Source organism: Molothrus aeneus, chromosome 1 (assembly GCF_037042795.1).
Source record: "Molothrus aeneus isolate 106 chromosome 1, BPBGC_Maene_1.0, whole genome shotgun sequence".
NCBI classification, from domain to species: Eukaryota; Metazoa; Chordata; class Aves; order Passeriformes; family Icteridae; genus Molothrus; species Molothrus aeneus.
In genome coordinates this window covers 132,232,179-132,251,718 of record NC_089646.1, presented here as the reverse complement: position 1 = coordinate 132,251,718, position 19,540 = coordinate 132,232,179, and the positions used below count along the sequence as shown (strand labels likewise).

The 19,540-nt window shown below is 39.0% G+C and overlaps 2 protein-coding genes across 2 annotated transcripts in view; both read right to left on the bottom strand.

Moving 5' to 3' along the window:
• Positions 1–19,540, bottom strand: part of RAD54B (RAD54 homolog B) — a 63,239-nt gene that overhangs the window by 37,434 nt on the left and 6,265 nt on the right. The gene's annotated exons all lie outside the window — the stretch shown is intronic.
• On the bottom strand, positions 1,829–8,076 carry FSBP (fibrinogen silencer binding protein). The gene is made up of 2 exons (XM_066565375.1): positions 7,451–8,076; positions 1,829–3,196 (listed from the first exon to the last, which is right to left on the bottom strand). The coding sequence occupies exons 1-2, from the start codon at positions 7,819–7,821 to the stop codon at positions 2,671–2,673; spliced, it is 897 nt and encodes a 298-aa protein (XP_066421472.1). The 5' UTR covers positions 7,822–8,076; the 3' UTR covers positions 1,829–2,670.

Genomic DNA, 19,540 nt, shown 5'->3' with positions numbered 1-19,540 from the left:
GTAAAGGAAGGAGCAAGCTCCATGGGCACTCAAGAGATATCTCCCCCTTTCCTAAGCTTCCCAAAAGTCAAAAGAAACAAAACTGAGAACACAGCAAATAAGAAGCATGGGATCTCTGAACTAAAGGTGCTGCTTGCAGATAAGAACAAAAGTCTTCCACTAACAAGTGACACAAAGTCAGAACAATGAAACATGGAAGAACACCAACTATAAGGGGACAGTGCATTTTATTTCTTCACTCATTTGCATCCTTCCCCTTCCAACATCAAGAACACAAGGGAGACTTTGCTCTATGCAGGGTCCTATTTTTGCAACTACTTTGCCTGCCAGTTGAGAAGAGACTATAAGCTTTCCAAGACTGAAAACTCCTCTAGTTCTAGTCCTTGAAATAAAAATACCATGCTAGTAGAAACCCTGGAAGTCACCTCTTCATATAGCATCAGAAGAAAACATCCTGAAGTCTCCAGAGCATTTTGATGGCCAGTGTTAAGAATACCTATAATTCAAAACCACTGCAAGACAATGAGCCATATGGGAATTATTTTATGAACTCTTAAAAAACTTACTCATTTGCATAATAGATAAGAAAAGAAACTAGAAATTAATTCCTTACCACTAGAAACCAGAATTCTGATTTTCAACTGAAAGGATAAGATTATACATTTCCAAATTACAAGACAAGGCAGGTAATTTAGTGCTGTTTCCCATTTCTGAGAAGCAGAACAAATAAAATCTATATTTATTTAGTAAAGCCAGCATTTTGATTCTTGTAAACTCAGAGAAGTGAGTATCTCCTTGAAGCATTTCCAGCTACACAAAAACAGATCAATGTCCTTGAACTAAGAAACACAGCAGAAAGCCAAGGACTGTACTGGAACAAAGGCCACTTATCCAGGCATCATCGTTTTCAGTACACACAAAAATTCCCAGAACACTTACAGTACTCTCTTCTCAAGAAAACAACTGAAAAAGTTTTGAGGAACTCCAGATTGTCAACACCTGTTTTCACTGCTCTATAGTTTTCCTCAGTTTGTAAATAAAAGACTCGCTTCCCTTTACTTTTCCTACCTGAAACTTATTAAAGTTATCCTGGGCAGTGACAGTCAAGATTATTATATCACAAAATTTAACTACAATTCTTTAAGCTCCATTAGCTCCTCAACTATGCTTACATGCTTCCAGTCTTCAGTTTTCAGTAAGTACCTACCCCTGTGGTATCTGATTTACTCAGAAGACCAGCAAGGTGTGAGGCTTACCTCACTGAGAGTCTGCTGATGCAGACCACTGCCCCATGCTTGCATGCAGAGGTTTGTGGGAGTGGAGAAAGAAACCAATTTGGGAAAACAGTGATGACAGGAGCAAGGAAGAAATAGTCTCCTTCCTATTGCTTTTGTTCATTTTGTTGTTGGGGCCCTCTGAGATGGCAGGCATCAGAGGAATTATATTTCCTTTGTTCTGTCTTTTTCCTTGATGCTGTCCTTCATTTCCTTTTCTTGCTATAAAGGTTAGAGGAAGGGGAAAGTATTGTTACAGGGAATAAGGAGCCAGAGGTCTAAGGCAGCTGTGGATCCATTCACAACAGGCAGGAGACTAAGAATTATGAAGAAATTAATCATCTGGGACTGATATTTTTCATGTATTTTTCTTCCAGTTATTAAAGTTGATCATAACTACAGAGGAAACAGCTGCTACCAGGACAGACAGAAGAATCAATTTTGTTTTCATTTGGGGCTTTTTATTTGAAACTAATCGAAAGATGGGAACAACAGGATCTATAAAAGGGACCCAGAATAACACAATCTGCTGTTGATTTCAAGTCACACGTTACTTACATACAGAAACTATTTTATTTCAGTAGCTTATAGTCATAGTGATATTGATCAAAGGCACCTGCAACTGTCTTGGTTGCACATGCACTGCAGTAATTATGCATGCAAATGAGCAAAGTAGATATTTATGTGGTTGATCACCAGTATAATTACTATAACTGAATACACAATCATGGTAACTGTACACACAAATTACACATGCATGCAGTTTTAAAAACCAAGTGTTGCATTCATTGTCTCTATTTTGATAACATCCTATGGAAACACTTCTCCACTGGAAACAATTAAAAAGTATCAACTTTTTAAAAAGATGTGCATTTATTCAACTGTCTACTGAACATTAAAAAAATATAACAATCCAGTAATTTTGTTTTCCAAGCTGATATATCAGCAAAAGTCACTACTGTCATAAGATTTACCAAATTAAAAAGAATAAAACATTTAAACATGGCCTCTTATTTCTCCTTCTATATGCATTTATTTACCTGCAACTTCATTAAGATATTAAAGGGGATTATTTGAAAAAATAATGTATATGACCAAAATTTTTAACAAGAACTGAATTAAATTTCCATTAGCTCATCAAAACTCTAGAGGTAAGTGGAAATGTTTTTAAAGTTTGGATTTTTATCAATCTAAACACTTAAACATAGATTTGACTATACTTTAGACCAGAAGAGTTGGTGCATTCAAACCCACACAAGGTATTTTTCTATGGTACTTAAACAACATATGCTTTCATGTCTCAAGCCCAGATTTTGATTCATCCATATTAACATAAGAAACAATTTTGCATTTATTATTAAGTATTTCAAAGAATATGACAGAAGTAATAAAATATTTAGATATTGCTGTATTCTGGCAGATCACGGCGTAGTCGTATTGCCTTCAGCTTCTCTACTTTGATTTTTGTTCGCAACAGTTCTTCTTCCAGTTGCTGCTTTCTTTTCAAACCATCCCTTTTTTCTTGGACATAAAGACCAATTTTTCTTTGGTTTTCTAATATTATTTGATGCTCCTCTTTCAGCATTTGTAACATCTGTGGGTCATAACCACACATTGGTCTAAAGCGTTCTCCAACCTCAAGCCTAAAAAACTCATCTCTTCTTGGTACAGGGGAAGGAGACATCATCACTCTCATATCAACTGAAGACACTGATGTTGAAGGAGACCTTTCCATAATATGCACCAGCTGGTGTTCTTCCTCTTGTTCTAAGTTCTCATTTTGCTGTGAGTCTATAATCAGAGAAGGAGGAGGTTTGACATCCTCTTCTGACTGCAAGTCCATCATGACTGTCGCAGGATGGTGATCCAACATTGCCTGTGGTGAACTGGTACCAGCAATTGTTTCTTTATCGATACTAGCACTAGAACACACAAAATCATATTTAAATAATCCATTAAAAACTATTTTAAAAGGCATAGCTGTAAGTAACCAAAGCTTCATGTGAATACTACTCTGCTATCTATGCCCAGCACTCTATTCCATTACCTGAACACCACTTGTGCCCCTCTTTCTACCACACAGGCACAGCCCTGTCTTACTCAGATTTTATTGCTCTAAAGGCAGTACAGAAAATAGAGACCTCGTCTGGTAGGCCCCTCTGACACTGAAGAAGCAAGAAGGGCTATTAATGACACATGAAACTATATTAAAAAAAAAGCAGCACCAAGTCATGCAAGTAAGAGAGGAAAATGTTTATATAATGTAAAAGGTGATTTTAAAAGGACATTAATTTAGATGGAGTGAACTATGGCAGAAACATTCCCATCTTCCAAATTTATTTGTCTCCCCCTGTTTTAATGTGCTCTGTTTCTGATTCATGCACCCAAGTATTTAGGGGTTTTTTTCAACATAAAATAATCACTAAATAAAATTACACAAAGAGCCTTGGGAAAAGAAACCAGAGCCTAAAAGACAACCCTTGCTAGTAGATTTGGGAACCAAGCTAATCCTTGCTCATTCTCTTTGAATCGTCCATCTTAATATTTCTTCTGAAGCTTCAAGACACAGAAATGTTTCCATTAAGAACAGGCTATAGTTCTGTGCGTTTCTTTTTTAAAGAACAACACCCACTTGACTCATCTGTCTTTGTGTAAGTCCCTGAGTCAGCAGCATCTCAAATCATGATTTGGCATTGCTTTGGCTTTGATGATAATAATGGCTCAAGCTGTTCCTGACACTTGTCTACCATCAGTTGTGTTTGAAACCCTACACTTCTGCACATCACTCCTTTATTCAGGTAATGCTTTTTTAAGCCAGATCAGCTTCTTGATCTATTACTGTACAGATCTACAAAGAATACTTGCAGCATGACTGGGATGGCAGTATAGAGTTACATGGGAACACGAATATATTAACTTGGGATTGACAGCCAAGTCAGTGCACTCTCATGGCCAGGACTGTCTAAAACAGAGGCTGTAACTGGTGCTTGCAGACTCAAAACATTTCTGAACTCTTCAAAAACTGCAGCTAGCAGTCAAAGGCAGCAAGTAGATCCATGATGAATGTAACGTTCACAGATGCTCCCCAATCCTGGAGGACTTGAGTTGCCATCTTAAATCTGGGGGTGAGCAATGGAGTTTTTCTACAACTTAATGCCTTCAGAGCCCTTCAAGCCATACACTGATAAACTATCTGATTATTAAAACACCATCCTGGTTAGTAAGAGATGTAGGTTCAAATTCCCAGAAGCAAAGAAGAAATATAATTTAGACATCTTGTTCTCACATAAATGCACTACCTCCTTAATGAAAAGGTAGCATGATCCTAACTTCTGGTTCTCCCATGGTCTTCAAAACTCTGGGTTTAAAAGAAATAAGCAATCATAGTTGCATTTTCTGAAGGACCCTGACCTAGCCTGCCATCCATTAACATGAAAATGCATTTTCTATAATAAAAGCATGAAAGTTTCTCAATACTCAGTTGCAAAAAGGCCCATGAGGGTCAGAGCAATATATTTTCCAAAAATAAAGCCTGTCAACCACACAAACACAAACTATTTAATCTTAAAATTCTTTAAAAACTACTGTCCATCTGAAGCAGGTATTGAAAACTGACCTTTCATTAATACCCTGAAGAAAAAACCAAGATAAGCTTAATTCTATTGACTGTTACCTGAGCTGCCTATAGAGAATCAATTATATCACCTTACTCCCTTCTACCTCATGCCACAAAGTCTCACTTTTTCCTACATGCTTCTTTCTCACATTGTTTTAGTCCTCTCAGCATAGGAAGCATTATCCTGCACACAAATTTTCACTTGTTTTCCCCTGTGCTGAGTGTAATTCTGAGTTTTCCCCCTTTCCACAACAACAGCTTCTAATAAAGCTTCTCTCCTTCTTATTTGCTGGCTCCTGGCCAGCTTCTAGCCTGAGAAAAGTGGAAACAACCAGCAGGAGAAGCAGGTCATTCTGACAAAAGGAAATGGAGAGAGAGCAGAAAGAGAAAGTAAGAGAGGTTAAATAGAAGAAAGAAAGGTGAGATTTTGTGTAGCATAGACTAAAGCCTCTAAACAGTGGAAAAAAATCCACTCTTAATAGTGTAATCCACACAGAACTAGAAAAATTACCAGATCTTCAGGTAACTCTGATGAGGCTTGTTTTTTTTTTTTTCCCTTAGTCAGCCTCTTAAGTGGAAAACAATTAGACAGCAAAGAGAGAAAGAAGGAATTGAGAAACAAAAGAGCTGCCTGTATGGTGGTTACTAATGTTGTTTCTGACAACTTGACTGAAAGAAAGACAAACAACAGTTACCACAATTGGGGCATGGTGTTTATAAGCCTGCAGGCACCCATGATTCACCAGGTTTCATTTAATCACAGCAAGCTAGAAATTCCTTAAAGGTGCGATTAAGAATTTGGGCTCGTTATAAGTCATATTTCCCTCCTCCAAAACCTAAGTCATATCCTGGTGAGTTAAAACCCAACACTGGGTTTATAAAATTAGAGTAAAATGCAACTCAGAGAACTATCAAATAATTATGTATTTGGGCAGGGAAAAAAATAATCTTGTAAATTATGTTCTTTTCCTTCAGCCCACAGTGTAGTGGCTGTTCCTAGGAACAACCATTTTGGGTAAGCAGTAATCAAGTCAGTGTTCCCAGACCCATAAAAAACTGCAAAAATTGTTTCAATTACAGGAGACAAACTATGGAGATCATTAGCTCTTAATCATTCACTAACAGCGTCAGTGCTTTTTATAAGCCGATCTACAAACTAAAGTTCTCACACTATGGTTTTTTCCCCCTCCTTACAAAAGTTGGTAGTCAAGACACTGCAACCTTTATTAGCGCAATTAAAAGCCTCATTTTGTTCCAGAGAATTCTTTGGAATGGTTCCTCCAGGGGCATTCATCAGGAGCAGCAGCACAGTCCAGTTGCTTTAGACTTCTTTACGCAAAGGACCCACAACAGAATATTTTTAGAGCATCTGGCATGTTGGGATTTAGACAATTGTTACCATTCAGTTCAACCAGTGGCACCATGAATCCAATTCAGCGAGTGTGCGCATGCCAGCTTTTCTTAGAGCGTTACGCTGCTGCACTCACTATCAGTATATCTGATTAAAATATGGAAAGTTCGCTTCCCATTAATCTGCTTGGGAAAATAAGAAAAATCAGAGCTTTCTCAAGGTTGCTGGGGAGTTATTTGACTTCCCTCCCCCACTCCCTAGCTTAGTTTTTGTATCTGGAGGAACCAAAATCCGACCCAGGCATTTTTTGATCCCTCAAGGACCAATACAGAACCAGCAGAGTGTTGCAAGTCAGATATGAGGGGCATTAGCCAGCTGTGGGAGAAAGCCTGCACAGTGCCTGCCTGTATTATGTCTGGCTCAAATCTAGACAGTGTGTCTCACTTTACTGAGCAGTAAAAAAAAGAAACCTTACCAAAAAAAAAAGAAAACTTCTAGTGCTGTACCTCTCAGTTTCTCTCTGTATTTAAACTACCTCACATATGACACAAAACTGCTCGGAGTTTAGACTGCAATTAGCTTTGCTCCAGCTTCAGGGAACCATCGACAGTACAGAAAAGTATAATTTAAAAAAACATTTGCACTCACAAAGGCACTGCAGTGTGGAGAATCAATTTTTTTTTTCTTTAAAGGTTCGGGATTAGCAAAAACATAACATGCAAACACAAAAGTAAATGAGAGAAAAAAGGTGAATAAGATTTCTTGGCTCTATGAACTAACTTTATTAAAAATCCTATATAAACTGGTAACAGTTTCATATGTTGCAAAATGACTGCAGTATTACCTTAAATGGAGGAGAATAGCCATCACTTTGCCAGTGTTTGGATAATCTGCCTATTAAAAGGTAGGGGAGGGGTAGAGGTTGGAGCTACTATTTCTCTTTGATTCTCTCTTAACCCTCACTTTCCAGAGTATGACAAAGACTCTGAAACAAGCTTTGAAAGAGCTGAAAAAAATGAATGCAATGCTAAGTCAACATAAAGGTTCTCATAAAACAACAGCAGTATTATTTTTGTCATTGTTTCCCAATTGGGAATTTTCTCTGATAAACACTTCCTTTAGGAGCCTGAGCACAAGCAAAAGCATTACAAAGTAGATAGGAGGCGCCATAATTTTCATTCAGTAACAAAATAAAAAGAATTGTCTCACCTTTGAACACCGCTCCTGTCTCTTAAACACACATTGGAAATCTGTGGAATCATTTCCACAACTTTCTTGGTTGGCTCGGAAATGCTGCTTTTACAATCTGAGTGAGTCTCCTTTTGCTGCAATAGCTCCTGTTTGGCATATTCTTTGAGCCTCTTGTACAGCGTGCGCAGGCCCTGTGCAGTACGAGGAGGGCGATCTACTCCGATGGCATTGTAGTTATCAGCTATAATATCCCAGCATTTGTTTTTTTCCACTATTACAGAATGCTTATTGGTATGTTCCTCGAGAATTTTAACATACGGCTTCACGAGTTTTAGCAAATCAAGCTTTTCAGATAAGGTAAAATTAGAAGATCTGGCCTTCCCAACCATTGTTATCTTTGAATTAAGGAAGCCGTTCCTGGAGCCACCATGCAGTCCCTAGCTCTGCTCAGCTCTTTTTCACAAACAGAAAAAGATCAGGCTTAACTAGGCTAGTCTCATTTAGGCCCACGCCTACAAGGGAGGGTTTATTAAAATTCCTTCAGCTTAAGCTGACGCAGGTTCAGGAAATCTGCTTAAGCCAAGCCTGACCTACATAAGGCTTCAGACTGAAGAAGGCGAGAAGAAACAAGCAAAATACACTTTTGTATGAAGAGACCAGACATATGCAGGATTTAAAAACATAAAGGTTTAAAGATTAGCACGTTACCCAGCTAAAAATTACCTAATTTAGCTGGAGTAACAAGCTCTGACACATCTCCCAGCTCCCTCACACAATCTCAAACTGAAACCGTGCTGGAGATGATTTTACGTGTAACGACGTCCCCTCCAAAAAAGCAACAATTGCTTTGTGCGAGGCAGGGCGCGTTACGGGGAGCGGGAGGCGAGAGGCGGCGGCGCGTGTGGAGAGAGAGAGCCCCGGCAGAGCCCCCGGCGCCATTTGCATAGAGCTGGTCCTGCTGTCAGTCACTGCGGGGCGGCATCTCCCCCAGCCGCCTGGTTACGCTCGGGCTTCGCCGCAAAGCTCGGCTTCTCCCGCACTTGGCAGCCGGCGACAGCCACCGGCACGGGGGCTTCTTAAAGAGCCCGCTGCGCTCCCCGGCCGAGCTCCGGCGCCGGAGGAGCGGCGCGAACGCCTCGGTGCGAGCGGGCCCCGAGCGCCGCCGCGCCGGCCCTGAGGCGGCTCCCGGGCGAACCCCGGCTTCGCCCCGCGGCCGGGGCTGCGAGCCGGCCCCGCAAGGGCTGGGGCTGCCCGCGGCCGTGACAGATTACCGAGTGCGTTACAGCGTGTGGATACTGGGGTTTTCATAATATCCACCAGCAAACAACTGACTTTTATTATATTTATCCAGGCGTTTTTCCAGGATAAAAAAAAAAATCTGATTTTTATTAACAAGATGTGCCTCCATTCCTAATGTTTGCTCAACAACGTATCACCTTAAAGCAAGCCTTCACATAAGAACGCATGCAAGGCTTTAAATTTCTGTGGTCTAAACTAAAGCAACAAATTGGAAAAAGAGAAAACACAGTAGATAGAAGGAAAGGTGTTCTCAAGTACAAAAAGCAAAACTAAGTTTGAAAAATGACGTACTCCACTGAAAGCGTCCGGAGGGTGGAAACAAACACCACTTGAGATAGTGGCAACAGCTTCCTAAGCTTAACATGTCCAGCCTTGAAAACAAGGGAGCCTAGAAGCAGGGGGAAGGAAAGAGAAATAATTATAGCTTGAAATATCCTAAGGCTATAAAGATCTAGGTATAAACTTGTTTGCTCTAAGGGGAAAAATCCCAAAGCAGACACAAGCCGCATTCAAAACAAGAAATTCACACTAAACAAAGGGAGACTTTTAACTGCTAAAAATCAATTAGCATTTAGAATAACAAGCACTTTTGGAACCATTTCTAAGACTTGGCTTGTCAGTACCACCTAACAAAATTGTGACCAGTCCACTTCGCTGGCATTGCTTTCAAGCCAAGATTAAATAAAGCATTTTATAGTCTGAAGCCTATTACACTTAAATTTGAGAAACAAAATACTCTTGTGGTTAGAAGCACTGTATGAAAACCATTACTTACAAACACCTAATCCTTTCCTATTTCCCCTCCCATTGCACTTTACTAATATTAAGAATATAAAGCTGGTGGTTAGAGTTCTGGGGTTTTTTTAATTTATGTTCTTAGTTGTTCTTCAGTAACTGAACAAAAATTGGATGTGCTTCACATAGTTCAGACTCTGGCAGTATCAGCATTGAGGAGTCACAGGTGAGCCTATGCTGCACCCTCCACTGTTGAGCAGTTGTGCAGTGCCCACCCGGACTCTTGACTTTTTAAAACAAAAATAAGTCAGTGATTAAAGGCTCCTCCCCACAGACTCAAAGAGCACAAATGAACAGTGTGGGGCAGAGGAACCCCAACAAGCCAAATGAAAGAAACCAAGCCCTCAGTCCAGCGCTCCCAGGCCCCAGGGGCGAGAGAGACCCAGAGTCCACAGGAGAGGCTCTCTAGACCACCTCACAGACCTGGGGAGGGGGTTACTGCCCACTGGGTATGGGACTCATTGTGAGATGCCAGAAAGAGTATTTGGGGATTGCAGAAGGCAGTACAGGATATTTAGAGGAAGAACTGAAGGCAACACAAGGGACAGTGAACCATGAAAGTGGTTTGGGAAAGAACAAGCATAGGAGGATATGGGGAGGGGGGGAAAAGGGCTACCAGGGGCCAGGTATATGTAATCAGGTGGCTGCCCAGTGTGGTGGTTCAGCCATGCCCTGGGCCTGAGCACTGCAGATTGTCCTATCTGCTTGTTAAACTACTTTTTTAACTGTTTTCCTCGGTGAGGGAAAATCTCCATTGGGTGTGACCATGTACAGAAACACAGATGCCAGCAGCTGGAGCTGTACCACCACGGGTGGCAGGGGCCCAGAGGCACCAGAAGGCAGAGGCTGGAGCCCAGGCACACAGCCTGGATAGCTGTGCCAGTGTGTGACCTCGGGCAAACCCCAACCAGAACAGCCATGCAGAAGGCTTGGGAGCCAAGCAACCATGAGTCTGGGCCAGATGCTGCAGAGATCAGAAGGTCTGAGATTTGGCTACTGGAGGGACACCAGGGCACCTGGGGCCAGGTCAGACCAGCTACCAGAGACCCAATGCATGTTTGCCTGTCAGCTGGGAGACATGGGGATCCAGGGACCAGTAACTGAGCACAGTAAGAATTTAAGGCCTCTTGCTGGAGGATCCATGTTGTGTACATAAGCATTTGCCAGAAACAAGCTTTCTTCATAGTCAGCCAGTGAATGGAAAGGATGAGGCCATTGAAGCTGCTTGTATTTGCGTGAGTGCTGAACTTTTTGATTCTGTCTGTATATACACATATAGTGTGCACATGTGCCTCTTAAAGATACACCCTTGTTGTTCTGGCCACGAGGAGCTGCAGCAGTCTCCTCTATAGTGGGGTACCAGATACAGCAACTCCCAATATTAGACTTATCTAAACTTGTATTACTTTATTACCTTAGTGCCTAATGTTGCTAGAGAAACTAGGTTTCCACACTAATGTAATTATAGCAAAACACTGCTATAAAGTTTTCTTTTGAGCAAAAGCCTGATAAAATGACTGAATTACATATTATTCTGCATGAGTGTAAAATAACCCTTGTAAGCTGGCTGCCAACCAAGATTTTTTTTTTCCTTCCTATTTTTTTTCCCATTTTAAAATAGTTCTGCTCATCAGCCTAAGGTTATATCAGCGCTTGGATAAGAAATCACAGAATGTGAAAAGCCTGGATATTACTGATACATATAGACATCTTCAAGCTAAAACAGCAGGTGTAGCTCCAAGACAATTACAAAAACCAAAGATGTTGCCACAATCCACCCTTCATCCTACACCTTCCACCAACACTTGCACTTATGCAACACAGTGCACAGCCAGTTCAGCAAGATGATCTAGCTACAGAATAATCTATTTATTTTGCAAGCATAAGAATTTAATGTGAATTTAATAATTGGTTTAAGTCAACATAGATGTGGTACATTGTCAAAACAGTAATTTCTGCCTCCCCCCAACTGTGTCATGTTCCTGCCCCTTAACTGTGCTGATATGAGCACTCACAAACCTGGACAACTCATATTAATAATTTTTTTCTGAGCTGGGTTAGTTTTAATCACCAGCAGTTCCCTAATCCAGTATGCCACAGAACAAATAACTCACAAAAAGAAATATATTGAAAAAGCTTCTTCAGACTCTATTTGGATCGTTGTAGGGTGAATTGCAAACCATATTCTTAAAGACTTGTATTACCACAGCTGAAGGAATATCAAACCACAGGTAGCAGGAGAGAAATTCTGCATACCACTGAAAAAAATAAACATATATGCATCCCTTACATCACTTCACTGCCTTCTATACCTTCTGATTTTGCTGTGAAAAAGTCTAGAATTAATACCAGAAAATGATACAAACAGTGCATCCTGGAGAACTATTGAGAGGAATGAATCACAGCCATGATACAGTCAGGAATTAAAGTAGCCAAATCACTGTGGATTGCTGAAAGAGCTCAATGGCCACAAATTTTACAAGTGATAAGTTTGTATCACAGCCACTAACTGCATCAAGTGGCCCATGTAAAATTAGACACTTTATAAGACAGAACACCCTGAAAAGGAGAATGTCTTAAATCAGGGGAACATTTTGAAGGGAGAGGGAGGATCTTTTGTCACACAGAACTGAGGAAGAATCTCTCCATGACAGTCTTAAAAAAAGAATCACTCTAAGGTACATGAAAAAGACATTTGAGAAAACTGAGGATGCCCTAAGAAAGAATGTGTCTTGAAAGATGCCATTGGAATAGAGAACAAACATGAATGTTGAAAGGAATGACACCAGTTTAAGTGATTTAGGCTGGGACCTTCTAGTGCAAAAAAATCAAACCACCAGATTGCTAAGCTCTGTGAAGGTGCTCTGCCCACAAAGTGGTAGCCCCAGGATAAGTCTGAAGGACTTCTGTTCCTGTTTAGTAATGTGCAAGCAAACCAGCTCTGCAGAGACCTGTGGTTAGCATTTGCAATCACCTAGGAGCCTGAAAATCCTTGAGAAGAAGAGGATGATTGCAAGATTTGAATCAAAGCTAAAATGGAACCCTGGCACCCCTGTGCTTACAAAAAAATGTAGAAAGATTCAGCAGCTAGGATGGGGTATGTTACACATCACTGAATATACTGGGCTATTATGGCAGTGGAAACATTTGGCAAGTATCAAGGCAGTTGCTTACCCTTGCAAATGAATTTGGCAGCTGCATAAGATGAGAGTGTCTATAGGTAGTAAGGGCTGCAAAACTTCCATTAGGTCATCATATAGTCCTTTTTACTGACACGACAGCAAGACAGTGCCAAGTCATTCGATCTGCCTCTCTTTAAGAGCCTGCTGAGCAAAGGGTGGCTAAGAAAACTTTCAACTCAGAAGGTTTCTCACAGGGACAGTTGTTTCATGAGCAGTGTCTAAAGGTAAGGGTTGCAGGCATTAATCACTAAGGAGAGGGTTGAAGATGACAAAGTTTTGTGATCCAAAAGCTGTAATTTAACTTTACCTGGAAGTTACAGTGCTTAAATACATTCACACCAGACCCTTTAGAAATAATATTTTTAGGTAATTTGTGTTTCAAACGGCTTTCTCATGTCATTTGATTTTTTTTCTCATCTTCATCAGCACTTTCACCATCAGTTTTATATTTATTGTTTTTATCTGTGATGTACCAGGACCTCTCAGACCACTCCTTTCCTTTCTCCTGCACAATTATTTCTAAACCTCTGTCCTGCATGGGACATGAGACAAATAAGGTGAAGTTTTACCTCTTTTCTTTGTCCTGCATCTATTTTTGTGATCAGCATCCAGCATGTATTAACTTCCAACCTCTAACAGTTCTTGAAACTGTTGCAAGAACAAGGGTTCTAGCCTCCTTCAGAGCTCTTATCAGCTAAAATTCCAAGCATAAAAGATAAATACAATTCTGTCCCCTCTGCTGATATAAGGCATTCTCTCAACATTTAGCCCACTAAAATGGGGAATATATGAATTAGCCAATTAAAATGCCCTCCATGCCAAATTTTAAAGAATTTATCTTCACCTGAGTGTGCCATTCCAAGACCCACACATTCAGATCAGTAACCATCCTTCAAACTAAGTTCAGCTTAAAGCAACAGGACTCTATAATACTATGTGACTGTACAGCTCCATGAATTCGCTCTTCACTTTATAAGTTGTGTCCCTAAAAATAGAAAAGCTAAGAGCCCCATTACTTATAAATTAAGAAATGCATCCAATCCTAATACATGCTTGTACCTTCTCTGATCCGCTCTTCCAACAAGCTTTTTGATGACTAGTCAGAAGCAGCTGAGAAATATAGAAAGGTTTGAAAGTATTATTTTCCCAGGATATTTTCCCTAAATAAATAAACTTCTTCACTAGCAAGATAGCCCTTATGAAAAGAAATAGTCTAAGAAAAGCCAAGTTTCTGCAAGTTTCCTGTTTTGTTCATAGAGAGATTAAAATTTTTGAGATTATGCTTTTACATACTATCCTGGAAATACTACCCTGTGCACTATTCCCTGCATTTGACAGAGAAACAGCTTTCTCCATTCTTCTAATCTTGCTCAGTGAATGTTTTGAAGACAGTGAGATAACCATCTTATCATTATCTTGTTGGCTCAAGGAAAGTCATATTGTGACAAAGCTTCTGTTTGAAGGAAAACTTAAGGCCCAAAGCCAAAAGCTGTGACTGAACTCTAGTTAGGCTGACATGGCAACAAAGGAGATCCAAACAATAAGCACAGCCACAGAAAGATTTGACAACTAGCTTTGAAGGCATTCAGGCCTAGTCTGTCATAATACTCATGATAGCTCAAAAAAACCCCTCCCAGTTCCCTTCAGTAAGGCATTTCTTGTCCCCCCACCTGATAGCTGTGTTCCCTCATCTTCTCTTAAGTCCACCTTTGTATCTATTGGAGACAGGAGAGCTGGGAATATGCACACTCACCAAATCCCCACACTCCAAACTAGAAAACAAATGGCGAGAGAAAGGAAAATAAAGACGTGAGAAAATGTGAATAGCCATGCATTTCTCTTTTTCACCCATCTTACATTTGTATAGCCTAGTAACAGATTTTGAAAATCAAAAAAGAAGTAAGAAGAAACTATGTGTACAGCTCCCCTCAGAATAGATGAGGGAATAGAAAGAATTATTACTGATAAACGTGAATTCTTTAAGATAATCTCTCTGCAGGGTATTTTTCAAGTACCTAATTTTTAAAGTTACAGTATTAGATAATTTCTTTTTCTGTATATGCAGATTATATGCTGTGTGCTTGCATACAACTCTAGGGAGCTAAATTGTAATAAATATAATGGGATAGTAAGTTCATTTCCCAACATATCCCCTGCCAGCCCTTTGGATAGGGGTGTTTGCTTTGTATCTGCAGTTTCCAAGTAGACCTCTCTTTCTGCATGAGTATTTAAGTCTTTCCGCTTGTTTGTTCATAAATTTTTACTTTCAATAACTTAATGCCTTTTTTTAAAAATGCATGAAAGACTATCATCTTTACATGGAGCACATCTTTCTTCAATAACGGATATATCACTGCTCAAAAGTAAAGAATCTGAAAATTTATATTTCTCATTGTAAAGAAGCAATCACAGTTCCATTTAAGAGACAAGTTACTACTGTGAAACTTTCATTTTAATCCCTCCAATTTCCTTGGAAAATGTTGAATATCTTACATCTAATAGAATCCTTTTTCTTTATTTTCTGATCATGTAATACATTTCTGATTCCTGGTTTCCTTCCCCTTTCCTTCATTATCTTCATTAGCTCAAATGCAAAGCACATTTAACTGGGGCAAATGAAAAGTACATTTCTCTGCCAATTCACTGCTCTTTTCTCCAGTGTGAATATCCTGGTTATATCATCTATAATTACATAAAGCCTAGTTATTCATATGACAGCAAGATATGATCATACCAAATTATAAATTAACTGTGGAAATATCATACTAGAATTATGCAAGTCTGGATTTGTTTTACAGCAGCATTGCAGATGGCTGCCCCATCCAGGAAAGCAGTTTTGCAGTTGCTGAACATTATATGAGATGTTGCCTTTGGTGGTGAAGCTGCTGTAAAGTTCTTTCTTTCCATCTCACTCTTGCTTGCTAATTCTACTAGCACTGTGTAGCTCAGCACTCAGCTGGTGGGCATCCCAAATTCAAGATGAATAAACACAGTTAGGAATGTGACAACAGCCTAGGGAACACCCGGTGTGCACAATCAGCTGGGGAAACACTAGGGAAGGCCTTGGGACAGCAGCAGAGTAGAAGACATCATTTCACACCCCAAGGAAGAGCACCAAGTAAAAGGTGTTGTCTTGAGAAGATGTCAGAGAATGTCAAAGCTACAGAGCACAAAACACAACACCCACTGTGACTGATGTATCAATGAACACTTCTGGAACCAGCATCCAATCAGATACGGACAATTTATCTGACAATGTATTTACATCAGCCCAGTTTTATTAACCAGTCCCCATCTCTTGAGATGGACTGATCAAACAGGCACAGATGACACCTAAACAGTAAAGAAACTGTCCTGAATTGAGAATAAACTTGTCTATAAATTTGTCTGTTCACTGTTATAAACTATTCTTCTAGAACATTGCAGGGAGAAGGAGAACATTTTAAATCATCAAGATCTATTAGACTAATTTGATACTATTTTGAATAAGAAATTACAACAAAATTTATAGACTTGTAAAATATTACTTGCAAACAATGCAGTAATAAATTACTTACACTCAGGCATCCAGTCACATCTTAGCTGTTCTAAGATGTGCTTGGTAATTATTAAGAGCTACAGATGATTACGGAATATCTTTTACCCCAAGATTTAACTGCTTTACCAGCTGTTTATTAAACAGAGAACTGCAGCTACACATGCAGCTCCACCACTAAAATAGATTGACTGAAATATCTTTTCTAGTTCATCTGTGAAGTGCAACAACAGAAATTAAATTAATACTTGTACTTTTGCAGATATCAAAGTAATTCTACGAATAATCTGCTTCATTATGAGATGCCAGGCATGAATAGTTTTAGTTCTGTTACTAGAAACAATAAGTACACATTTAAGACTGAAACTAGACAATATGAAAGTCCTGAAAATAAAATTTTTTAATCCTCTGATTAAAAGTGACAGGTAATTGCTTGCTACTGTGGTAAATGAACAGTGGATTTTCTCTTAATATTCACATTAATTGGTTAAAAAGACTTTACTGATATCAAGTGATAAGAGGTATCAGACAGACCTGTAACAATGTTCTAGAAAGCTGAAGGAACCACATTATGAAAAATGAAGCTTAAGTATGCAAAGCATCCCAATCTTACAGACGAATGTAGTCAGTAGACATTAACATTCCAGAGAAGATAGAGAAAATATATTCAAAACTGTATGCAAATAATAAGTACAGTTGATATTATCAGAAACATCTATTTAGAGACATGGGGCGAGCACATTAACCACGTTATGAAATACAGTTATGATCTGTCCTCACTGTTAGCTCAAAGATAGTATCTGACCATGACTGCTGGCAAAGTTCCTCTCGCAAGATGCATTAGCAGATGTTAGTGATGGATGAAAAACAAGATACTCTTGAACCAAAAACCAACCAAACAGGTGGTGAGCTGTAACAGAAAAAACTCTTTATCCATACTTTCTGTTCACCTACATCCGGTTCAAACAATGAAATCTCAGTCCCACTGGAATGCTGCGTCTAAGTGTTCAGGTGAAAGAGCTGTTCATTTCCACACACAAAACAGTAAGCCCAAAGGGCAAAACATGGCAACATTCTCCTAGATTAAAAGTACCAACAGAAAGTAAGCTGTAAACTCAGATAATAAACACAAATTAAATTATGTTTGTTTTATACAAATAAAATAAATACATGTTAAACCCTTAAATAGGAGGCAACGTGGGTAAAAACCTCAGTTCTTGCCAATCCCACTCGCTACTAAGTATAGTTTAGGGATCTCCCTGTCCATTGTTTCTTCAAATGCAAATTATCTGTATTTTCTTGTTATTGCTAATAGAACCTCAGAATGTCATGAGGACAAGTAGAAACCAAGTACTTGAGAAGTACAATAATATCCTTCCAAATACATTAATGGTTTTGTTTTCAGTTACTGGTAAATAGTTTAGGAATGTTTAAGTAATTTTCATTTTTAAAGAGCATGCACACTTAGCTGAATTCTTTGGAGGCATGTGAGAAAAAGTATTAATGACAATGTCAAATAAACCACCTCCCTCCCAAAGATCCATTGTGTGAAAAAGTATTAAATTCTGAATACAAAACAAAGGTACCAAAGAGATTGCCATGTTCATTCCTCTTAAAAAGAAGTAAACACCAATTCTTAAAAGAGTAGTGAAGTTCATTTTCCTACAAAGAAACATGTAACATTATTTTCCAGTATTCAGAACTTATAATCACAAGTTGTAAACTGCCCAAGGAACATGTTCAAAATCTTACAGTTCAAACACTCCTAAAATTGCAACACATATCTAGGTTTCATTCAACTGTTGCTACAAACTTATTTAATGTCTCTGGAAATACCTCATCTCACAGAATTTCAGAGTCCCTTGCACTTCACTTTCATTAATGACGTTTTAGTGCAAAGGGTTTTTTAGAAGATGCTTAGAAAAACAAATATCTTTTAAGCCAGACATGCTCTATTTTTAAGATTGATTCCATCTAATAAAATCCTTACTTTTCTGCTCTAAGAAATGGACACCATGTGTCAGATAACTGAGTTTTGTTGGGGTTTTTTGGTTGGTTTTTTTTTTTTTTTTTTGAAAGAATGTACAGCATTTTCAGGGGCTGGGTTTCAGAAAGATTAGGTCTGTGAACAGTGCAGTTGTCCAATGGTTCACAGGTGTTTCAAAAGAATTTCAGTGGAACCTAGGGTATTTATTTACACATTCCACTGCTGCACTGGAAACCCAAACACAGCAGCTTTGAGTGTGATATATAACTATCAAACTGTTTATCATCTGCATTAAATGATATGGAGACCAAAATAATGCATACACACAGGCTTTTTCAATCTTAAAATTATTTTAATGCCCCTTTAACAGAGAAGTATGAGGCTCCAGAGACTGACAGTCAAATATAATTCCATTACAATACTAATAATAATAAAACCCCCCGACTGACTCTGGCTTTTACAACTGGTTTCCATTACTTCTGAATTTCATACCAAAGCCAGCTTTGACAAAACAATTTAACTTCACACTACAAAGAAGGTTATGATTTACATAATCAATGTAATCGCTACATTAGCTGTAATGAATAGCAGACAAAAGTGACGTAAGGGCAGAAACTGTCTTGGAAAAGCTAAGTTATTAAAAAATTACTTAAGATTTAAGGAAGACTCAATACAGGTTTGTTTTCTCACTACAGTGCTCTCCTCACCAGTGAACCTGAAAACAATAACTAACATTGACATTGGACTTCTTCTTTTATAGCACATTTCATGGCAGCTTTTCAAAGGCTTGCAGGGTTAGCCTCATTCTGCATGCATAGAAAGGGTTTTGGCACAAAATGCCTTTGTTCAGAAAGGCAACAGCACATCAACGGAAGTAGCTCACCCAGTTTCACTCCAAAACTTTTTGGTTATTTTTCTAAAGTCATCACAGAGGACCCATACCAGCTGCACCCAGAATTCATGATATGAAAAAGACATTTAGCATCTTTTCCACTTCATAACATTTTTTGCTGGAATGACTGCTGATTTCCCAGATTATTGTGGAATTAAATCCGCTATTTATCTTTTAAGTGCACTGCTAAGCAGAATTGGCAGTTACAAATTTTTGTAGATGTACCTATAGGGAAGCATGACCCCTCAACATGTCCCATGGACACTGAAAATTTTCTTGAAGTCTAGGCATCAACTGGAAGTTTCAGCATGCAGCAGATAAACACAAAAGCCATAAGACAAACACATGCAAGGAAGCTGAATTTGCCCACATTAGCTCTGCCAAACAGAGTGCATACACTCTGGGTCACAAACCATGC